Source organism: Scyliorhinus canicula, chromosome 2, assembly GCF_902713615.1.
Source record: "Scyliorhinus canicula chromosome 2, sScyCan1.1, whole genome shotgun sequence".
In the NCBI taxonomy this organism is placed as follows: Eukaryota; Metazoa; Chordata; class Chondrichthyes; order Carcharhiniformes; family Scyliorhinidae; genus Scyliorhinus; species Scyliorhinus canicula.
The window spans coordinates 35,491,968-35,508,671 of record NC_052147.1 but is presented as its reverse complement, the minus strand read 5'-3'; the positions used below and the strand labels follow the sequence as shown (position 1 = coordinate 35,508,671).

At 45.5% G+C, this 16,704-nt stretch overlaps 1 protein-coding gene across 8 annotated transcripts in view; it reads right to left on the bottom strand.

Annotated features, from left to right (window-relative positions):
• Positions 1–16,704, bottom strand: part of LOC119952316 (echinoderm microtubule-associated protein-like 5) — a 298,867-nt gene that overhangs the window by 186,140 nt on the left and 96,023 nt on the right. For all 8 annotated transcript variants that reach the window (XM_038775979.1, XM_038775973.1, XM_038776000.1 and 5 more), the window contains 2 exons: positions 6,419–6,604; positions 2,982–3,117 (listed from right to left, as the gene is read on the bottom strand). In XM_038775979.1, coding sequence (XP_038631907.1) covers positions 2,982–3,117; positions 6,419–6,604 — 322 coding nt within the window. The remainder of the gene's footprint in view (positions 1–2,981; positions 3,118–6,418; positions 6,605–16,704) is intronic.

Here is a 16,704-nt window from a genome sequence, read left to right as displayed (position 1 = left end):
GCTGCCTAGTAACCAATTTCATTGGTTCTAAAAACCAATGTATGTAATCTATAAGCATTATGAATGGATCATGTCCAGCTGAGATGGGCCAATTAACTATTTGTAATTGTATAAATGATGATGATTTTCCTTTGTTCAATGGAGAGGTACCTGGTTTTACCCAGAGTCTTGCTCCCTGCTGGTGTATCAACAATAAACTGTTTGATGTTTGGAGCAGATACGAGTGTGGAGTGATTCTTTTGGATTCATTCCTGCAACAGTCCCGATCGCAGGAGAAGCGCCCAATGGCCATTGAGAATGCCAGCCGCTACCGACTTTTAAATGAAAATAAGTGAGTATATTACTTGAGAATCATGTATTTTTTAAACTTATGCTATTACATAAGAATTAGGAGCAGGAGTAGCCAAATTCAGCCCCTGGAGCCTGCTCCGCTATTCAATACAATCATGGCTGATCCCATCTCGGCCTCAATTCCACTTTGTTGCCCGTTCCCCATAACCCTTCAATCCATTACTCATTAAAAATCTGTTTATCTCCTCCTTAAATTTACTCAATGTCCTGCCGCAGTCTGAGGTAGTGAATTCCCCAGATTCATGACCCTTTCCTCATCTCGGTTTTAAATCTACTTCACCTTATCCTAAAACTACGATCTCTCGTTTTAGATTGCCCCATAAGAGGAAGCATGCACTCTAAGTCTACTTTGTCAATTCCTTTTATCATTTTATATACCTCAATTTGATCTCCTCTCATTCTTCTAAATTCGAGAGAGTATAGGCCTAAACCGCTCAATCTTTCTCCACCAGACAAACCCCTCATAGGATCATAGAATTTAGAGTGCAGAAGGAGGCCATTTGGCCCATCGAGTTTGCACCGGCCCTTGGAAAGAGCACCCTACCCAAGCCCATACTATCCCCGTAACCCAGTAACCCCACCTAACCATTTTAGCACTAAGGGCAGTTTAGCATGGCCAATCCACCTAACCTGCACATCTTTGGACTGTGGGAGGAAACCGGAACACCCAGAGGCAACCCACGCAGACTCGGGGAGAACGTGCAGACTCCGCACAAACAGTGACCCAAGCTGGGAATCGAACCTGAGAACCTGGAGCTGTGAAGCAACTGTGCTAACCACTGTGCTACCATGCTGCCCTCTCTGGAATGAATCTAGTGAACATCCTCTGAACTGCCTCTAATGCAACTGCATCCCTCCTCAAAACTGAACAGAGTACTCCAGGTGCGGTCTCACCAATGCCTTTCGTCGTGTACATTTACCAGGGTGATGGCGGCAAATGGCAGAGAGAGAGATTTGACTGTCTAGTTTTATGCTGGTTGCTCATTTTTCAACTGCGTATTTTGTCATATGTAGGTAAGCAAGGAAGCCAATAAACATGGTCAGTTAATGTGTTTTTTGGTGATGGTTGAGTATTAGGTATTTGGCAGATCAAAATCTTCAAATAAAGCCATGGGACTTTTTAAGTCCACCAGAACAGGCATACATTCAGAGCCTCAGTTTAACATCTCACCAGAACTGCTTCCTTTCAGATTATACACTGAAGTCCTGAGCCCCCAATCTTCTCACTCAAATGCAAGAGGACCACCACTTAGCCAAGCTGACACTTGACCCTACAGATGCACAATACTTGGGGGCCAGACATATCCGAAGGAAAGTGGCAACCTACAGAAAAGTAGCAAAATATGTTTTATAAAAAGTAACTAGTTTCCGCGGGCCCCACTTTGCACCAGCTCAAGAGTGGTACTCATTGGGCCATACCATTGCTCACTGAACAAAAAAAATAATTCGGGTAAGTGAGCTCACACCCAATGGACTGGGTAAAATTTCTGCATCTTGCGTCCTCCTTATTCAGGCACTAAGGGAGAAACTATTATAGTAAAACTTTATAAAGGCAAGATTGAAATTAACTCCTTATGTTCGGTCTTTCTACAAAGAACACCTTTTGGATTTCTACAATGATTATTAAAAAGAAATTGGATTTATTGATTTTTCTGACAATGATACTTGATTATGGAATGAATCATTTTGCTTAATTCCTTTGCAATTCAACCTGTCTGGGGACAAGGGGATAATGCTTAATTTAACTACTGCTCATCTCCGATTGTTTCACTCCCCTTTGTCAAGCTTTGGGCAGGCTATTTCTGTCAACGCATTTTCTCTTCCCTCACTCGCCTGTTCATTGCTCCTGATAAGGTGATTGAGGAAAAAAAACTTGATTTTGTATTCCTGCATAGAAAGACCACAGAATACCTGGTCACAAAATATCCCTGCTCCAGACCACGGTCATGGTTTTAAAGAGGTGTTGAAGGACACTGATGGGGCGATGGGCTGACATTCTCAATCCTTTTTATTTTCCCAAAGTTGGGTCTGTTTTGAGGAATTACTTAACATCAAATCCCAACAAAATAATAGATACATAGAACAGTACAGCACAGAACAGGCCCTTCGGCCCTCGATGTTGTGCCGAACAATGATCACCCTACTTAAACCCATGTAACCCGTATACCCATAACCCAACAATCCCCCCATTAACCTTACACTACGGGCAATTTAGCATGGCCAATCCACCTAACCCGCACATCTTTGGACTGTGGGAGGAAACCGGAGCACCCGGAGGAAACCCACGCACACACGGGGAGGACGTGCAGACTCCACACAGACAGTGACCCAGCCGGGAATCGAACCTGGGACCCTGGAGCTGTGAAGCATTGATGCTAACCACCATGCTACCGTGAGGCCCCAATGGTAGGGTCTTTTGTCAAATATATAAATGTTCCTAGACAAATATATGAATGTTCCTAGACTAAAATGCAAGAATGAAGAGCATTATAGCTAATATTTTTCAAATCCACTTATTGCTCTGCAAACCCAAGATGTCCACACACACATTCCCACATACAGCCTTGTCAACAAATTTTGATGCTAAATGGAAGTTTATAGATAGCAAAAGCAATAGGTCATTTGTTTACCTCTATATCCTTGATCAGTTTCCCTAAGATCAATCAAGGTGATGGGTTGGAAATTCAAATCCCACAAGCGAACACATCCATCTCGACCTCCTGTGGCAAATCCTTCTTCACAGGCATTCATGCTGAAGATTCCTGACTGAATGAGTATTTAAATAAACGTCACTTTGTTGTTACTTTATTTTAACTCTTGTATCAAAAAGTCTTCACGTGCAGCATTACAAAACAGACACATTTTGAAATATGAATCAAACATTAAACAGATCAAACTTTGCAATTACAAAAAAAAGCCTTATTTTCTGCTTTATTCTTTCATGGGACGTGAAACCAGACCAGTGCTAAGTGAATGGTGAGAAATTTTTTTAAAACACAGGGCAGAATGAAGCCTGAGGACACTAAACGGACTGAAAACACAAGAACATTTGAGAGAGACTGGGACGAACAGGAAAAAAAGAAAATTATATTTGAAGCTAAGTACAGTAGCCAATGTGCACTCAGTCAGGCTCCACAAACAGTGCAGGAGTTAAATAAGCACAATCGTTTTTTTGGTGGTGCTCCCACTGCATTTTTCAGAGTGGAGATACAGAATCACGGAATTCCTGCGGCACAGGAGGCCGTTTGGCTCATCAGCCCCCCACTGGCTCTCCAACTGAGCATTGACTTAGTTCCATTCCCCTGCCTTTTCCCCCTACCCCTACAAATTTTAAAAATTCAAATAATCATCTAATGCCCTCTTGCACACCTCAATTGAACCCGTCTTTACTACACTTTGCAAGCAGTGTATTCCAGGCTCAAACCACTCGCTGCTAAGGAATGGGTTCAGAAACATTCCAATTAGATGTCTCACTGATCCAATAATTGACACTGATATGTAAAGAGGCTACAGATGGCCTTTGGAGCATGTGATGTGATGATAGAGTTTGGTGCAGAGTGTGTTCAAGGAAAAATAAAGGTGTTTGGGAAAAGGAGCAGAGCTCTTGACTCTTTACTCAACAGCAGCCAGAGGCGCTAACATTGCTGTGATCCCAGTTGCTTCTTTTGCAAGTCACTTTCAATCTGTGCCCTAATGCTCTTGATTCTTTTACGAATGGGGACATTTTCTCCCTATCAACTCTGTCCATCCCCCTCATGATTTTGAGCATCTCTATCAAGTCTCATATTAACCTTCTTCTCTCCAAGCAGAACAGTCCCAACCTCTAAACTATCTTCATAAGTGAAGTTTCTCATCCCTGGAACCACCCTTGCAAACCTCTTCTGCCCTCCCTCCAATTCATTCACATCATTCTGAGAAATAATTGGAGAGGGGAAACTAAGTGGCCAGGAGGTTGTGGACTATCAATCCTAGTGAGGCAACTGCAGCACGCTTTAATACAGACATTTCTATATATTTTGGTTTGTCTTTGACATTTATTTTTAAATTTATACTTTGAGAAACCCCAAAGAAAAATGGAGGAAAAAAGTTCTGTGTATACGCTGACTGGAGAATGGCCCACACACGCGCATTTGGTTCATTTTCACAGTCTTCAAGCTAGTGAATTGCCCTGCACACATGTCATTTTTGTTATTTTCTTTAGCTGGAAACTATTCTGCACGCTTACACAGGAGCAGCAGGAGTAAAACCAGGAAGAAAACAAAACAGTGCAAAAATGTAAGGTGACCTGGAAGAGGAATGCCATTCTGAAGAGAGTGTGCACCAAAGGAATAAAACATGGGGGGCGACGGAGGAACCAGTGAGTGGGCAAGAACACGTTCTCAAGAAGACTGTCTAGTCAAGGGAAAAGAATAGGAATCTGAAAAAGGTTCTGTTAAGTGAAGTTAGAAGTAAGGAGCAGAGGTAAAGGCTCCAAAGTAAAGAGACACAGTTGCAAGGAGTAGCCTTAAAGCAAAGTGGGCTTGAGAGAATCCAGAAGATCCGGGGGACAGCTGAAGGCTGGTGACTCCTTTTTAGGGGACTTTGGAGCATTAGTTTTCTGCTTGGTCAAATACCTGAGAGTGTACATGAAAGGTGAAGTTTGAATGTAGCAGAAGATCCAGGAGAAAGGAACACCAGAGGGAAAGGTTGAAACCCTAGAGGTGGATCCTTGTTGAGGTCACCCAAACAAAAGCATGGTTTGGAAGAGAATTCCAAGGCAGGCTCTTTGAATATAGAGATTGGAAGCCCCAATATATTAATAATTCTGCTATTTTGTTGGGTCTGTAACATGTTTGAATTGTATTTCTTGACCACTCTTTAAATGGTCCAGTTTGAATTTCTGCTAGTTGGAATTCGTCACAGGGAATAGTTTGTGAGAAACAGACATTGCATTGCTTTACAACTTAAGTTGCAATGGAGCAGCTCGGTTTGAAAAAGGGCTAAAGGTAGTTTGAATTTAGCATGACACCTGTCTTTAAACAAAACCTGTGTATTTATTTAAGTGATTTATATTTTTAGGGCAGGGCATTTGTATCAGGGGAAAGGTTTTCTGTCTTTCCTGATATTATGATATCAAGTGTAATTGACAAGAGGATATGATTTTTTTTTGTAACTTCTGTATTTAAAGGAATTGTATTATTTGTTTGCAATAGAATGTAAACTTTTCGAGTCCCAAGAAAGAGATATCTCAGTTTAGGATTCATAAAGCAGGGATTGCAAAGGTGGGGTGATTCATGAGCAAGTCATAGACTCTGCTTTGGTGGCATCCATCACTTGATTTTGGAGTGTGTGACATCCAACCACAGTTTACCTATTAGTTTCATGTATATGATCGTGTAACCAACTAATTAATAGAAGCAGGGCTTCTAGTTTATATATACCATGTACATATAAAGTACTTACTGTGAACATTAGAGTATAAGACAGTAAATTGTGTTATCTTTATGAATTTTTATATATCTGAAAAGGTATAGTTGGAATGAAGTAGTGTAATTTGACTCATTTACTGGCGTTTGTATTGAAACCGTTCCAACCTTTTTAATAAATGTTTTATTCTTCAGGTAAAGTTCATCAGCAGACTCTTGTGAATCTGTTCAGTAACCATCCTCCACAGATTCGGAACTAAAAAAATACGTTAGGGTGTAGAAAGCCCTGGAATCTAACTTGTCCAGTGGTCACATCAGCTGGGATCATAACCATACGTATTTTTCACCATCAATTCACAATTGACAACATTTGGGTCAAAATATAATAACACACTGAATACTTGAATAACCTCCATTTTTCATTCACAGTTTGAAGGGCCTGCTATGCATTATCAATATGCCCTGCTTCTATTACTTAGTTGGTTACACCTTCATATACATGATTGTAGTATATACAGGTAAACAAATGGTCACAACTTAACCAGTAAGTGGCATTTGATTGCTCGAACCATTAGTATGAAACCTTAGTCATATTCAAGCACATTTCATCACTTAGTATTTTTTCATTCAAGGGCAATATAATTCCAGTCATGTATACTTGCCCCATGTGCACTGTGGACAGTTCGCACAAGATTAATCCCTTTCCATACATAAATGTCACCATTTAGGGCTCCTGAATAAGTAACCTCATCACGTGCACAGGCCAGGCACAAAATCGTCTGGAGCTCTCCAGTTTTGCCAAACACACCTCGTTTGGCTGCTAAGGCATTCCCGCATAAACTCCAAAACTGAAAAAGAAAGCAATCAACTTTTAGGTTTCTATTACAAACACACAAACACAAAATAAATGTTGGGCTGGCTTCTTCATTGCCCAATGCCGTGATCGCGATTCCCGATCGGGCAGTGAATGAAGCGTCACCCAAAAAATTGGTTGGCGCCAGGTGCTCCAAGTACCCTGCCTTGATGCTAATCACATTGTTTTGAAACACTCTTGCTATGATTGACAGATCCTCATCACATCAAAAGGAGCTAAGTGGTTTTGCTTCCACTTACCGCAAGGGAGAGAGTTGGGTCACCCTATGCGCTATGGGAGGGGGGTGGTTACCCATTATTCCTGTGGTTTGGGGGGGGGGGGGGGGGGAGAGAAATGCCCCTACTTATCACCGGGGAAGGGGGGTCAGGATATGCATGTGTGCGTGGAATGGAGGTCAGGATATGCGTGTTGGCGTGTCTGTGTGCGGGGGGGGGGCAGCCCGATAACGGAACCCAGCGAGCTCTCCACCATGTACTGTTTACATTCAATTTCACAGACCTGGGGTGAAATTCTCCGACCCCCCGCAGGGTCGGGCCCGGGACCGGCGAAAATACCGCCCCCGCCGTAGCTGGAATTCTCCGCCACCCGGGAATTGGCGGGGGCGGGAATCACGCCACGCCGATCGGCAGGCCCCCCGCGGCGATTCTCTGGTCCGCGATGGGCCGAAGTTCCGCCGCTGAGAGGCCTCTCCCGCCGCCGAGGTTCGAACCACCTCTTGTGGCGGCGGGATTGACGGCGCGAGCGGGCCCCCAGGGTCCTGGAGGGGGCGTGGGGCGATCGGACCCCAGGGGGTGCCCCCACGGTGGCCAGGCCCACGATCGGGGGCCACCGATCGGCGGGCAGGCCAGTGCCTTGGGGACACTTTTTCTTCCGCCGCCGCCATGGCCTCCACCATGGTGGAGGCGGAAGAGAACTCCCCTACCGCGCATGCGCCGGTGGTGATGTCAGCGGCAGCTGATGCACCGGTGCATGCGCGAACCGGCGAAGGCCTTTCGGCCAGCCCCGACGCCGTCCGGCAGGCGTCAAAGGCCGTTGGCGCCGGTTTTGGTGCAAGTCGGCGTGGCGCCAACCACTCCGGCGCGGGCCTAGCCCCCAAAGGTGCGGAGAATCCCCACCGGGTAGGGGAGAATCCCGGCCCTGTTATATAGAAGCCCAAAAGCTTTTAGAAGCTATCTGATTGACAGGTCCAGGCAGTTTCAAAGGGAGGATTAAGGTTGTTTATTTATATAACTCTACAGGGGCTCCATTAACTCAGAGGAGCAGCTGTTTTTCTAACTGCAGTTTTTTTTTAAAAAGGCTCTTGAAACTGCCTGGAGCTGTTAATCAAATAGCTTGCAGACAATTTTTGGCTTCTAGGCATACAAACAGGCATACAAAAGTTAAAGAGAAATGAAATTGACTATGAAAAAACTTATGGGTTTCACCACATTAAAGGGAATACTTCCACCTCACAGATCTTTGAACTTGACATACTGACAGACATTTTAAGAATTAAGATGGCAGATGGGAACACTCACTTTATTATCAGAGAACGTTATTTTTAAGATATTGACAGATTGGTTAAAGGAACTAACGGCTGCAGATGGGAAGAGCAGCCAAGCAACGCCCATCCCAAGAAAGACCGGAGTCCCTCCAGTCCAGCACAAATCACCATGACTTCCATCTCCCATGAAGGATTCCCCCTCAGAACCTTGGAGACAATTGTAGGGAGGGTACTCACCCCCTTGGCACCTCTTAGAGTGCAAGGTGCCAGGTTGGCACTGCCAAAGGGCGGGGCCTGAAAGGGGGAGAGATCAGGTAGCCTGAAAGGGAGGGCGGGGGGTGAGGTTGAGGCAGGGAGCAAGAGGAGGGGTCTTGCCAGTGATTAGAGTGGCGAGGAGTCTTGCCAGCAATCTGGGGGGCCGGAGGGGGGGGGGGGGGGGGGGGGGGGCATGGTTGCAGCAACATTCAGAAATCGGCACTATTTAAAAAAGGCACTGTGATGTCTAAGGAGTGTTACATGTCAGAGGGATTAGGTCCCATCCCCTCAGGTCCAGCGAGATCCTCATAGAATGGCACAGAAAACTTGGTCCCAGATAAATTATTTTCTAAGTGCCATTAAATGGCTCATTGGGTTCGCTCCTAGTGCCAGCGGGAATGATTCCGGTTTCTCTGCTGGCTGGAGCGCTTAGTCTCTAATCGGGAGAATTGTGCCCAACATTTCTCCTACAATATGTGAGGGTCCTTCCTATTTATTCCCTTATTCCCCCCCTTTTTTGCCATTATATTTTTGACTCATGGATGCTTAATGGGCATGTATCTTTGAAGCAAGTGGCCTGTGCCTTTAACTCCAACAGAGGATTTCAGCAGGAGATTTCACTGTGCCAGTTCATACTAGAGTTGTAGACTGACCGGCACCAATGACAGAGGTTGGCTGGGACTGGGCTTGATTGATCTGGTTGGTGGCAAATGAACTGGCCCAAAAGATTTGCTCTGCCCGGTAACAGGTGGTGATTGGATCGGATCTCACTGGAATGTTTTTCAGAGCTCCAAGGATTGAGTTTGGTTTTAGTTTTGATATGGGCAGCCCAGGAAAGGACCTGCTACCCTCTCCTCTCCGTTTTTCTCCAGAAAGGTTGTTTCTGAACTGGCAGAGACCTGGATGAATCTATGTACAGGCAGAGTCCAGAACCGGCCAACTCTCTCTCCTGAAAGATAGAGGCCTGAATGCAAACCTCGAGCTGAAGGTCCAGTTTAATGGGAAATTAGGTGTCTCTCCAGAAAGCCTCTGAGTACGATATTTTCTGAACTATATGGACCCTGAATGAATGACTCTACAATGAAGACCATTACCGGCTGTAAACCAGAGACTCTAATCTACATGCTTGCTGTGAAGAAAATGTGCTAAAAGAACCACCATCAGAAGCAAAGACTCTTAACTTGTGACTTTCATCCCCGCCTCTGCATGTCTGTCTGTCTGTGTGTGTGTGTTTGGAGGGTGGGATAGTTTTTTAAAAATGTATTTTATTACAAACATGGAACAAAACAGATTACAACAAATATCCCGGGAAACATACTTCCCAGCAATCAACTATACAGTCTGTACAAATTTTTTTTCCCCTACTTCAACGCCCCCCCCCCCCCCCCCCCCCCCCCCCGGCCGCGACGAACAGCCCCTCAAACATGGTCACAAACATCCCCCAGCTTTTCTCAAACCCCTCTGCAGAGCCCCTTAACTCATACCTTATCTTCTCCAACCGCAGGAAGTCATACGGGTCACCCAACCAAGCCACTACCCCCGGTGGCGATGCCGACCGCCACTCCAGTAAAATTCACAGCCGTGCAATCAGAGAGGCGAAGACCACGACATCGGCCTTCCTCCTCACCATGAGTTCTGGTTTCTCTGAGACCCCAAATATCGCCACCAAAGGGTCTGGGTCCACCTCCTCCTCCACTATCCTGGCTCAGACCGCGAACTCCCCCGCCCAGAATCTTCCCAATTTTTCGCAACCCCAAAACATGTGCGCGTGATTCGCTGACCCCCGCACACACCTCGAGAGGGTGGGATAGTTAAAGTGGGTTGTAGCTATTAGCTTGTTCTTATCCAGTTGAATTTACTGCACATTTCATGGTAGTTCTTAGTGTAAATAAACATCAAACGTGTTTACATTTACAAACCTGGACCATGCATTAGCCCAAGGTGATGTAACAAATATTACACAGAATCACAGTTGTCAACACTAACATTGCGCATTGGTATAAATGGGTGGGCAAAGTGCATACCAATGAGGTTCTCATTGATCCACCTCAATGATTTGTGAGGGATGGGGAGGGGGGGATGACTCTCTGGGCTCCCAACCACGTGTTTCTCAACAGCAGGAGGCAACGCATTGCTCGCTGGCAGCGAGAGATGCAGACAATGCTCGCTTGCAGTGGGATTCTCGGCTCCCACTGCTGTCAATGGGATTTCCAGAAGTGAATGGTCGGACAATTCAAGACAATCTCTCACAAAGGATCATGTAGAAGCAACTGGAAATAGCCAGACTGCCTCTTGTTTAAAAAAATTAAATTGTGCAGAACTCTACTTTCATATATTTGTCTGGTTTAATCAGCTGAACATTAGTCAGGTCGGAGTGGTCCCGAGATTAGTTTTAACCACCTGGGACAGGGTCAGAGGTACTTTCTAGATGTTTTCCCATCTAACTGACCTGGATGCTTTAGGTGAGGTAGGGAGACTATATGATAATGCACAAGGAATTGCAATTGTATGGGACAGGCTCTTCTTAATTTTATGTTTTATGAAAATTGTTTTAAAAAGAAAGAATCAGTTTTTTAAAAATGAATCAGTTTTAGTCTGTACAATCTGGAGATTTATTGCTGGCTTTATGACCAATGAGAAAAAAAATCGTCAGCATCAGGATCCTTCAATAGCAATATAAAATTATAAATGCTTCAATAAAATATTTTCGGAAAAAAAATAACAATATATATCTTTAGAGGTTCAGTGTGTGGCTTGTAAGGTAGGTGTGGTGTTTCCATACATCTGCTGGCATTGTCCTGGGTGATAGAGGAAAGTTTGGAAGGTGCTGTCGAAAGAGCCTTGGTGAGTGGCTGCAGTGCATCTTACATATGGTACAGCTGCCATCATATTTTGGTGCTGGAGGCAGTGAATGTTTATGTTGGAGAGTGGGCTGTCAATCAAGCAGGCTGCTTTGGCCTGGAATGTTCTGGAGGCAATGGGAGCAGATAGTCACTGCTGTCAATGCAAACTGTGTAAACCAGAGGACACAGATTGGCACAAGATGTCATTACAATAGAAAGGGTGCAGATGGAAGTTTCATCAGGATGTTGCCTGGGCTGGAGCATTTCAGCTTTGAAAAGAGGCTGGTTAGGTTGTTTTTCTTAGAGCAGAGAAGGCTGAGGAAGGACCTGATTGAGATGTACAAAATTGTGATGGCCATAGATAGGAAGAAGCATTTAGATGAGCACTTGACGTGCTGGAAAATTAGATTAGGATAGGTGCTTGATGGTCGACATAGACACGATGGGCCACTTTCTGTGCTGTAAAACTCTATGACTCTAAGAATGACAAAGAGCAGTGAAGATAAGTGAATTCATCTTCTGATGTAATTTTTAAAATATTATTCATGGGATGAGAGCATCACTGGCATTAACATTTGTTACCCATCTCTAATTTTCCTAAGGTGGTAATGAGCTGCCTTCCTGAACTGCTGCAGTCCAGCTTATGTAGGTATGTCCACAGTGCTGTCAGAAATGGAGTTCCAAGTTTCTTGACCCAGTGAGTGAAGGAATTGTGATATGATTCAAAGTTGTTGTGTGACTTGCAGTAGAATTTGCAGGTGGTGTTCCTATGCATCTGTTGCTCTCAGTGGTCATGGATTAAGAAGGTGCCGACAAAGGAGGCTTGACGAGTTGCTGCAGTTCATTTGAAGGCAATACACACTGCTGCCATGGTGTGTCGGTGGAGGAGGGAAGGATTGTTTATGTGGCAGATGGGGTGCCGATCAAGTGGGCTGTCCTGCATGGTGTCCAGCTTCTTGAATGTCTTTGGAGCCGCAATCACCAGACGTAATCAGAATGCCAGTGGAGGGGTGGCAGAATCCCCATTCACCACCCTCCCACCCAATTAAATGCCCCAGCCATCAACTTCAACATGCAAGAGGACACAGATTCCACTCACAGACTAACAATGAGCAATCTTTTGCTAATAAATGCTGGCCTTTCCACCAATATTAACATTCCATGAATACATTTTAAAAACATCTGGCACGTGAAGACAAATTCACAATATTGACTGTTCCTATTATTCCATGTCCTCTGGTCTACACTGTTCGCAGATGCATGGGAACACCGCACCTGCAATTTCCCCTCCATGTTACACACCATGCTTACTTAGAGCTATATCGCCGTTCCTTCACTGTCAGACAAAATTCTGTAACTCCCTTCCTAACGTCATTGTGAGTGTTCCTGTACCAGATGGACTGCAGGAGCTTCCAATTAGGGATGGGAAACAAATGCTGGCCTTGACAGTGACACATCTATCCCATGAAGCAATGAAAAACAAGTTCTAGTCTGAGTGTTATCCTGTTTTTTTCTGCAGGCAGGCACAGACTGCTGCAATATCGGAGGAGCTGTAACTGGTACTGAACCCTGTGCAATCATGATTAGCGAACATCCCCACTATTGACCTAATGGAGGGAAGGTCACAGATGAAGCAGCTGAGGATGATTTGGCATAGGACACTGCCCTTAGGAGCTCCTACAATGATGTACTGGGATTGAAATGATTGACCTCCAATAACCACCATTTTTGTGCTAGGTATGACTCCATCTGGTGGAGAGTTTAGTCTTGATTTCCACTGACTTCAATTTTGCCCATTTTCCTTGATACCACCATCAGTCCACTGCTGTCATGATGTCAAGGGCAGTCACTTTCACTTCACCTCTTAAATTCAATTATGAAATGAAAAATGAAATGAAAATCGCTTATTGTCACGAGTACGCTTCAATGAAGTTACTGTGAAAAGCCCCTAGTCACCACATTCCGGCGCATGTCCGGGGAGGCTGGTACGGGAATTGAACCGTGCCGCTGGCCTGCTTGGTCTGCTTTAAAAGCCAGCAATTTAGCCCAGTGAGCTATGTCTAGAGTCCTGAGGCCTTGACAGAACCCACACTGAGCATTGTTGGGCAGATTATTGGTGAGTAAGTGCCACTTCACAGCACTGTTAACCTTCATACCTTGCTGATATTTGAGTGTAGACTGATGGGGTGGTAATTGGCTGCATTGCTTTACTACTGCTTTTTGTGTACAGAACATGTCAGAGCAAATTTGAACATTATCGGGTGGGTGCCAATGTCGTAGCTGTACTGGAACAGCTTGGCTAGGGGCATTCATGGTTATGCTGCAGTGTAAGTCAGTATTACCGCCAGAATGTTGTCAGATGTATCCAGTACCTTCAGTGGTTTCTTGATATCATGTGGAGTGAATCGAAGGGATGGTTACGCAGCAGCCGAAGATGCTTTGGTCGAGCACAATGCCGTAATGAATTTCATGGAAGATAGGAGCAGGAGGAGACCTTGTGTCCCTTTGAGCCTGTCCGCCATTTACCATGATCATGGCTGATCATCCAACTCAGAAGCCTAATCCTGCCTTCTCCCCATAGCCTTTGATCCCATTTGCCCCAAGTGCTATATTCAGCCGCCTCTTGAATATATTCAATGTTTTAGCATCAACTACTTCCTGTGGTAATGAATTCCACAGGCTCACTACTGTTTGGGTGAAGAAATGTCTCTTCATCTCTGTCCGAAATGGTTTACCCTTGATGTGACCATCAACTCACTCGAGACACGATAGGAAGTAAACTGTGGCATTAATAGACTTACAACTGAGCCTGCCTCCGACCAGAAGAACTGAGGGCAGACTCACAAGGCTGCAGCACCTTATACTTCCGGTAGTGGGAGGGGCCATGGGCGGAGCCGAGGGTGGAGCCCTGTACAAGCTTCTCATCTCCCCCTGTGGGCAGAGGCGCGCAACGGCTCACAGACAGAGCCAACAAGGACACAATGCTATACAGTGTGAACGCTTAACTATACAGTGTGAATTACATGATGTACATTCACCACAACCCTGAATCCTCAGACTGTTACCCCTGGTTATGGACACACCCACCATTGGGAACATGTTCCCTGCATCTACCCTGCCTGGTCCTGTTAGAATTTTATACGTCTTTATGAGATCCCCCCTTATTCATCTGACTTCCAGCGAGAATAATCCTAACCTAGTCAATCTCGCCTCATATGACAGTCCCGCCATCCCTGGAATCAGGCTGGTAAATCTTCTCTGCCCTCTGCAGTGAAGCGCTGGGGCTGAGATAATTGCCTCCAACAATTACTACCGCTGGTTATTGTTGGGGCTCATGGCCTTTGCAGTATCCAGTGAGGTCAGCCTTTTCTTGATATCACATGGGGTGAATCAAAGTTGCTGAAGACTGGCTTCTGTGATGGTGGACCTGAGGAGGTGGCAGGTGCGGATCATGAGGAGATTTACCAGGATGTTGCCTGGTATGGAGGGAAAATCTTATGAGGAAAGGCTGATGGACTTGAGGTTGTTTTCGTTAGAGAGAAGAAGGTTAAGAGGTGACTTAATAGAGGCATACAAAATGATCAGAGGGTTAGATAGGGTGGACAGTGAGCGCCTTCTCCCGCGGATGGAGGTTGCTAGCACGAGGGGACATAGCCTTAAATTGAGGGGTAATAGATGTAGGACAGACATCAGAGGTAGGTTTTTTACGCAAAGAGTGGTGAGGCCGTAGAATGCCCTACCTGCAACAGTAGTGAACTCGCCAACATTGACGGCATTTAAAAGTTTATTGGATAAGTATATGGATGATAATGGCATAGTGTAGGTTAGATGGCCTTTAGTTTTTGACTTCCCATGTCGGTGCAACATCGTGGGTCGAAGGGCCTGTACTGCGCTGTATCGTTCTATGTTCTATGTTCTATGGTGGCCTAGTGGTTAGCCCTGCAGCCTCACGACGCCCTGGTCCCAGGTTCAATCCCGGCTCTGGGTCACTGCCCATGTGGAGTTTGCACATTCTCCCCGTGTTTGCGTGGGTTTCGCCTCTACAACCCAAAGATGTGCAGGGTAGGTGGATTGGCCACGCTAAATTGCCCCTTAATTGGAAAAAATGAATTGGGTACTCTAAATTTATACCAAAAAAATAATAAAAATAAACACAGATCAGACAAACCAATAGCGTCTAAGCAGGTGTTACGATCTCAGTTGACGTTTTAACTGGACAGGAACATCCCAGATTGGAATCCCGGCTCAAAAGACCGTAACTTTTACTTATAATAACCTTTATTATTGTCACAAGTAGGCTTACATTAACACTGCAATGAAGTTACTGTGAAAAGCCCCTAGTCGCCACAGTCCGGCGCCTGTTCGGGGAAATCTTTATTAATAAAACATGGGGGATCAGAGTCACAGGACCACCAATTAGTTTTAACAAGAAAAATCTTAATTAAACATGAACAGATTGGTTGATAATACTCCTCCATTATCTTAACAATTACACCCAGGTTTTAGGATTGACATGGAAGCACATCTTAAACTACAATGGTCTCATAACGTAAAAAGTCCCTTTTGAGCACACAAGATGACTGTGGTCAAGTACTCCGCTCTGAACCCAACTTAGTGTCTGTGGATTTCTCCTCCCAATCCCCCCAGATGACTGTCACATAAGAGTTTCCAAACTCCACTCCCCAAAACACACTTTAAAATCTTCTCTCATAATAATGCTTTCCGTTGGCAATTTGCAGGTTTTCCAAAAGACACTTTTAAACATAGCTTACCCTCCACTTTAGAACTGAATAAAGTTCTGGACTTTACATCAACCCCTTTAGGATTACTTTGTCTTGTCCACTGTGCAAACTGTTCACAATTGCCTTAACTTTTGATTCCCTGATTGTATTAAAATGGCATCAGGTGTTAGTTTTACTTTTGACGGCTGCTGTCCCACTATAGATCTGGGATGGAATTCTCTGATAATGGGGCTATGTCCCCACACCCACAAGAAAACGGGCGCAAATCACGATGGGACTTTCCTGGAGAAAGTCCAGAGTGATTCTCTGTTTTGCAGGGGGCTAGCAGAGCGCTGGCTGCCGATACAGGGTGCTGCACGTCCGGCCGCGGGTCCGCGCATGCGTGCGGCGTTGGCCCTGCGCAACATGGCAGACCCACACTGCGGGCCGGCCCCGACAATATACGCCCCCCACACCGAGATCGCGCCCGCCGATCGGTGGCCCCTGATCATGAGCCTGACCATCCTGGAGGCCTACCCCCCACACCCCCCCCTGTGACTGATCCCCCCCTACCCCACCATGCCATCAGGAACTCGACCACTTGTCGGCGGAGATTCATCGTGGGGTCCTCTTTCAATGGCCCCCGACCGGCGCGGAGTCAACCGCGCCCTCGCGACTGCCGTCGATTGTCCGTTCCCCGGAGAATCGCGGGAGCAGCGTCTGACCCGATCGCAGGTCTGATGCCCTTTCTCCGCCCCCACGCCAAGCGTGA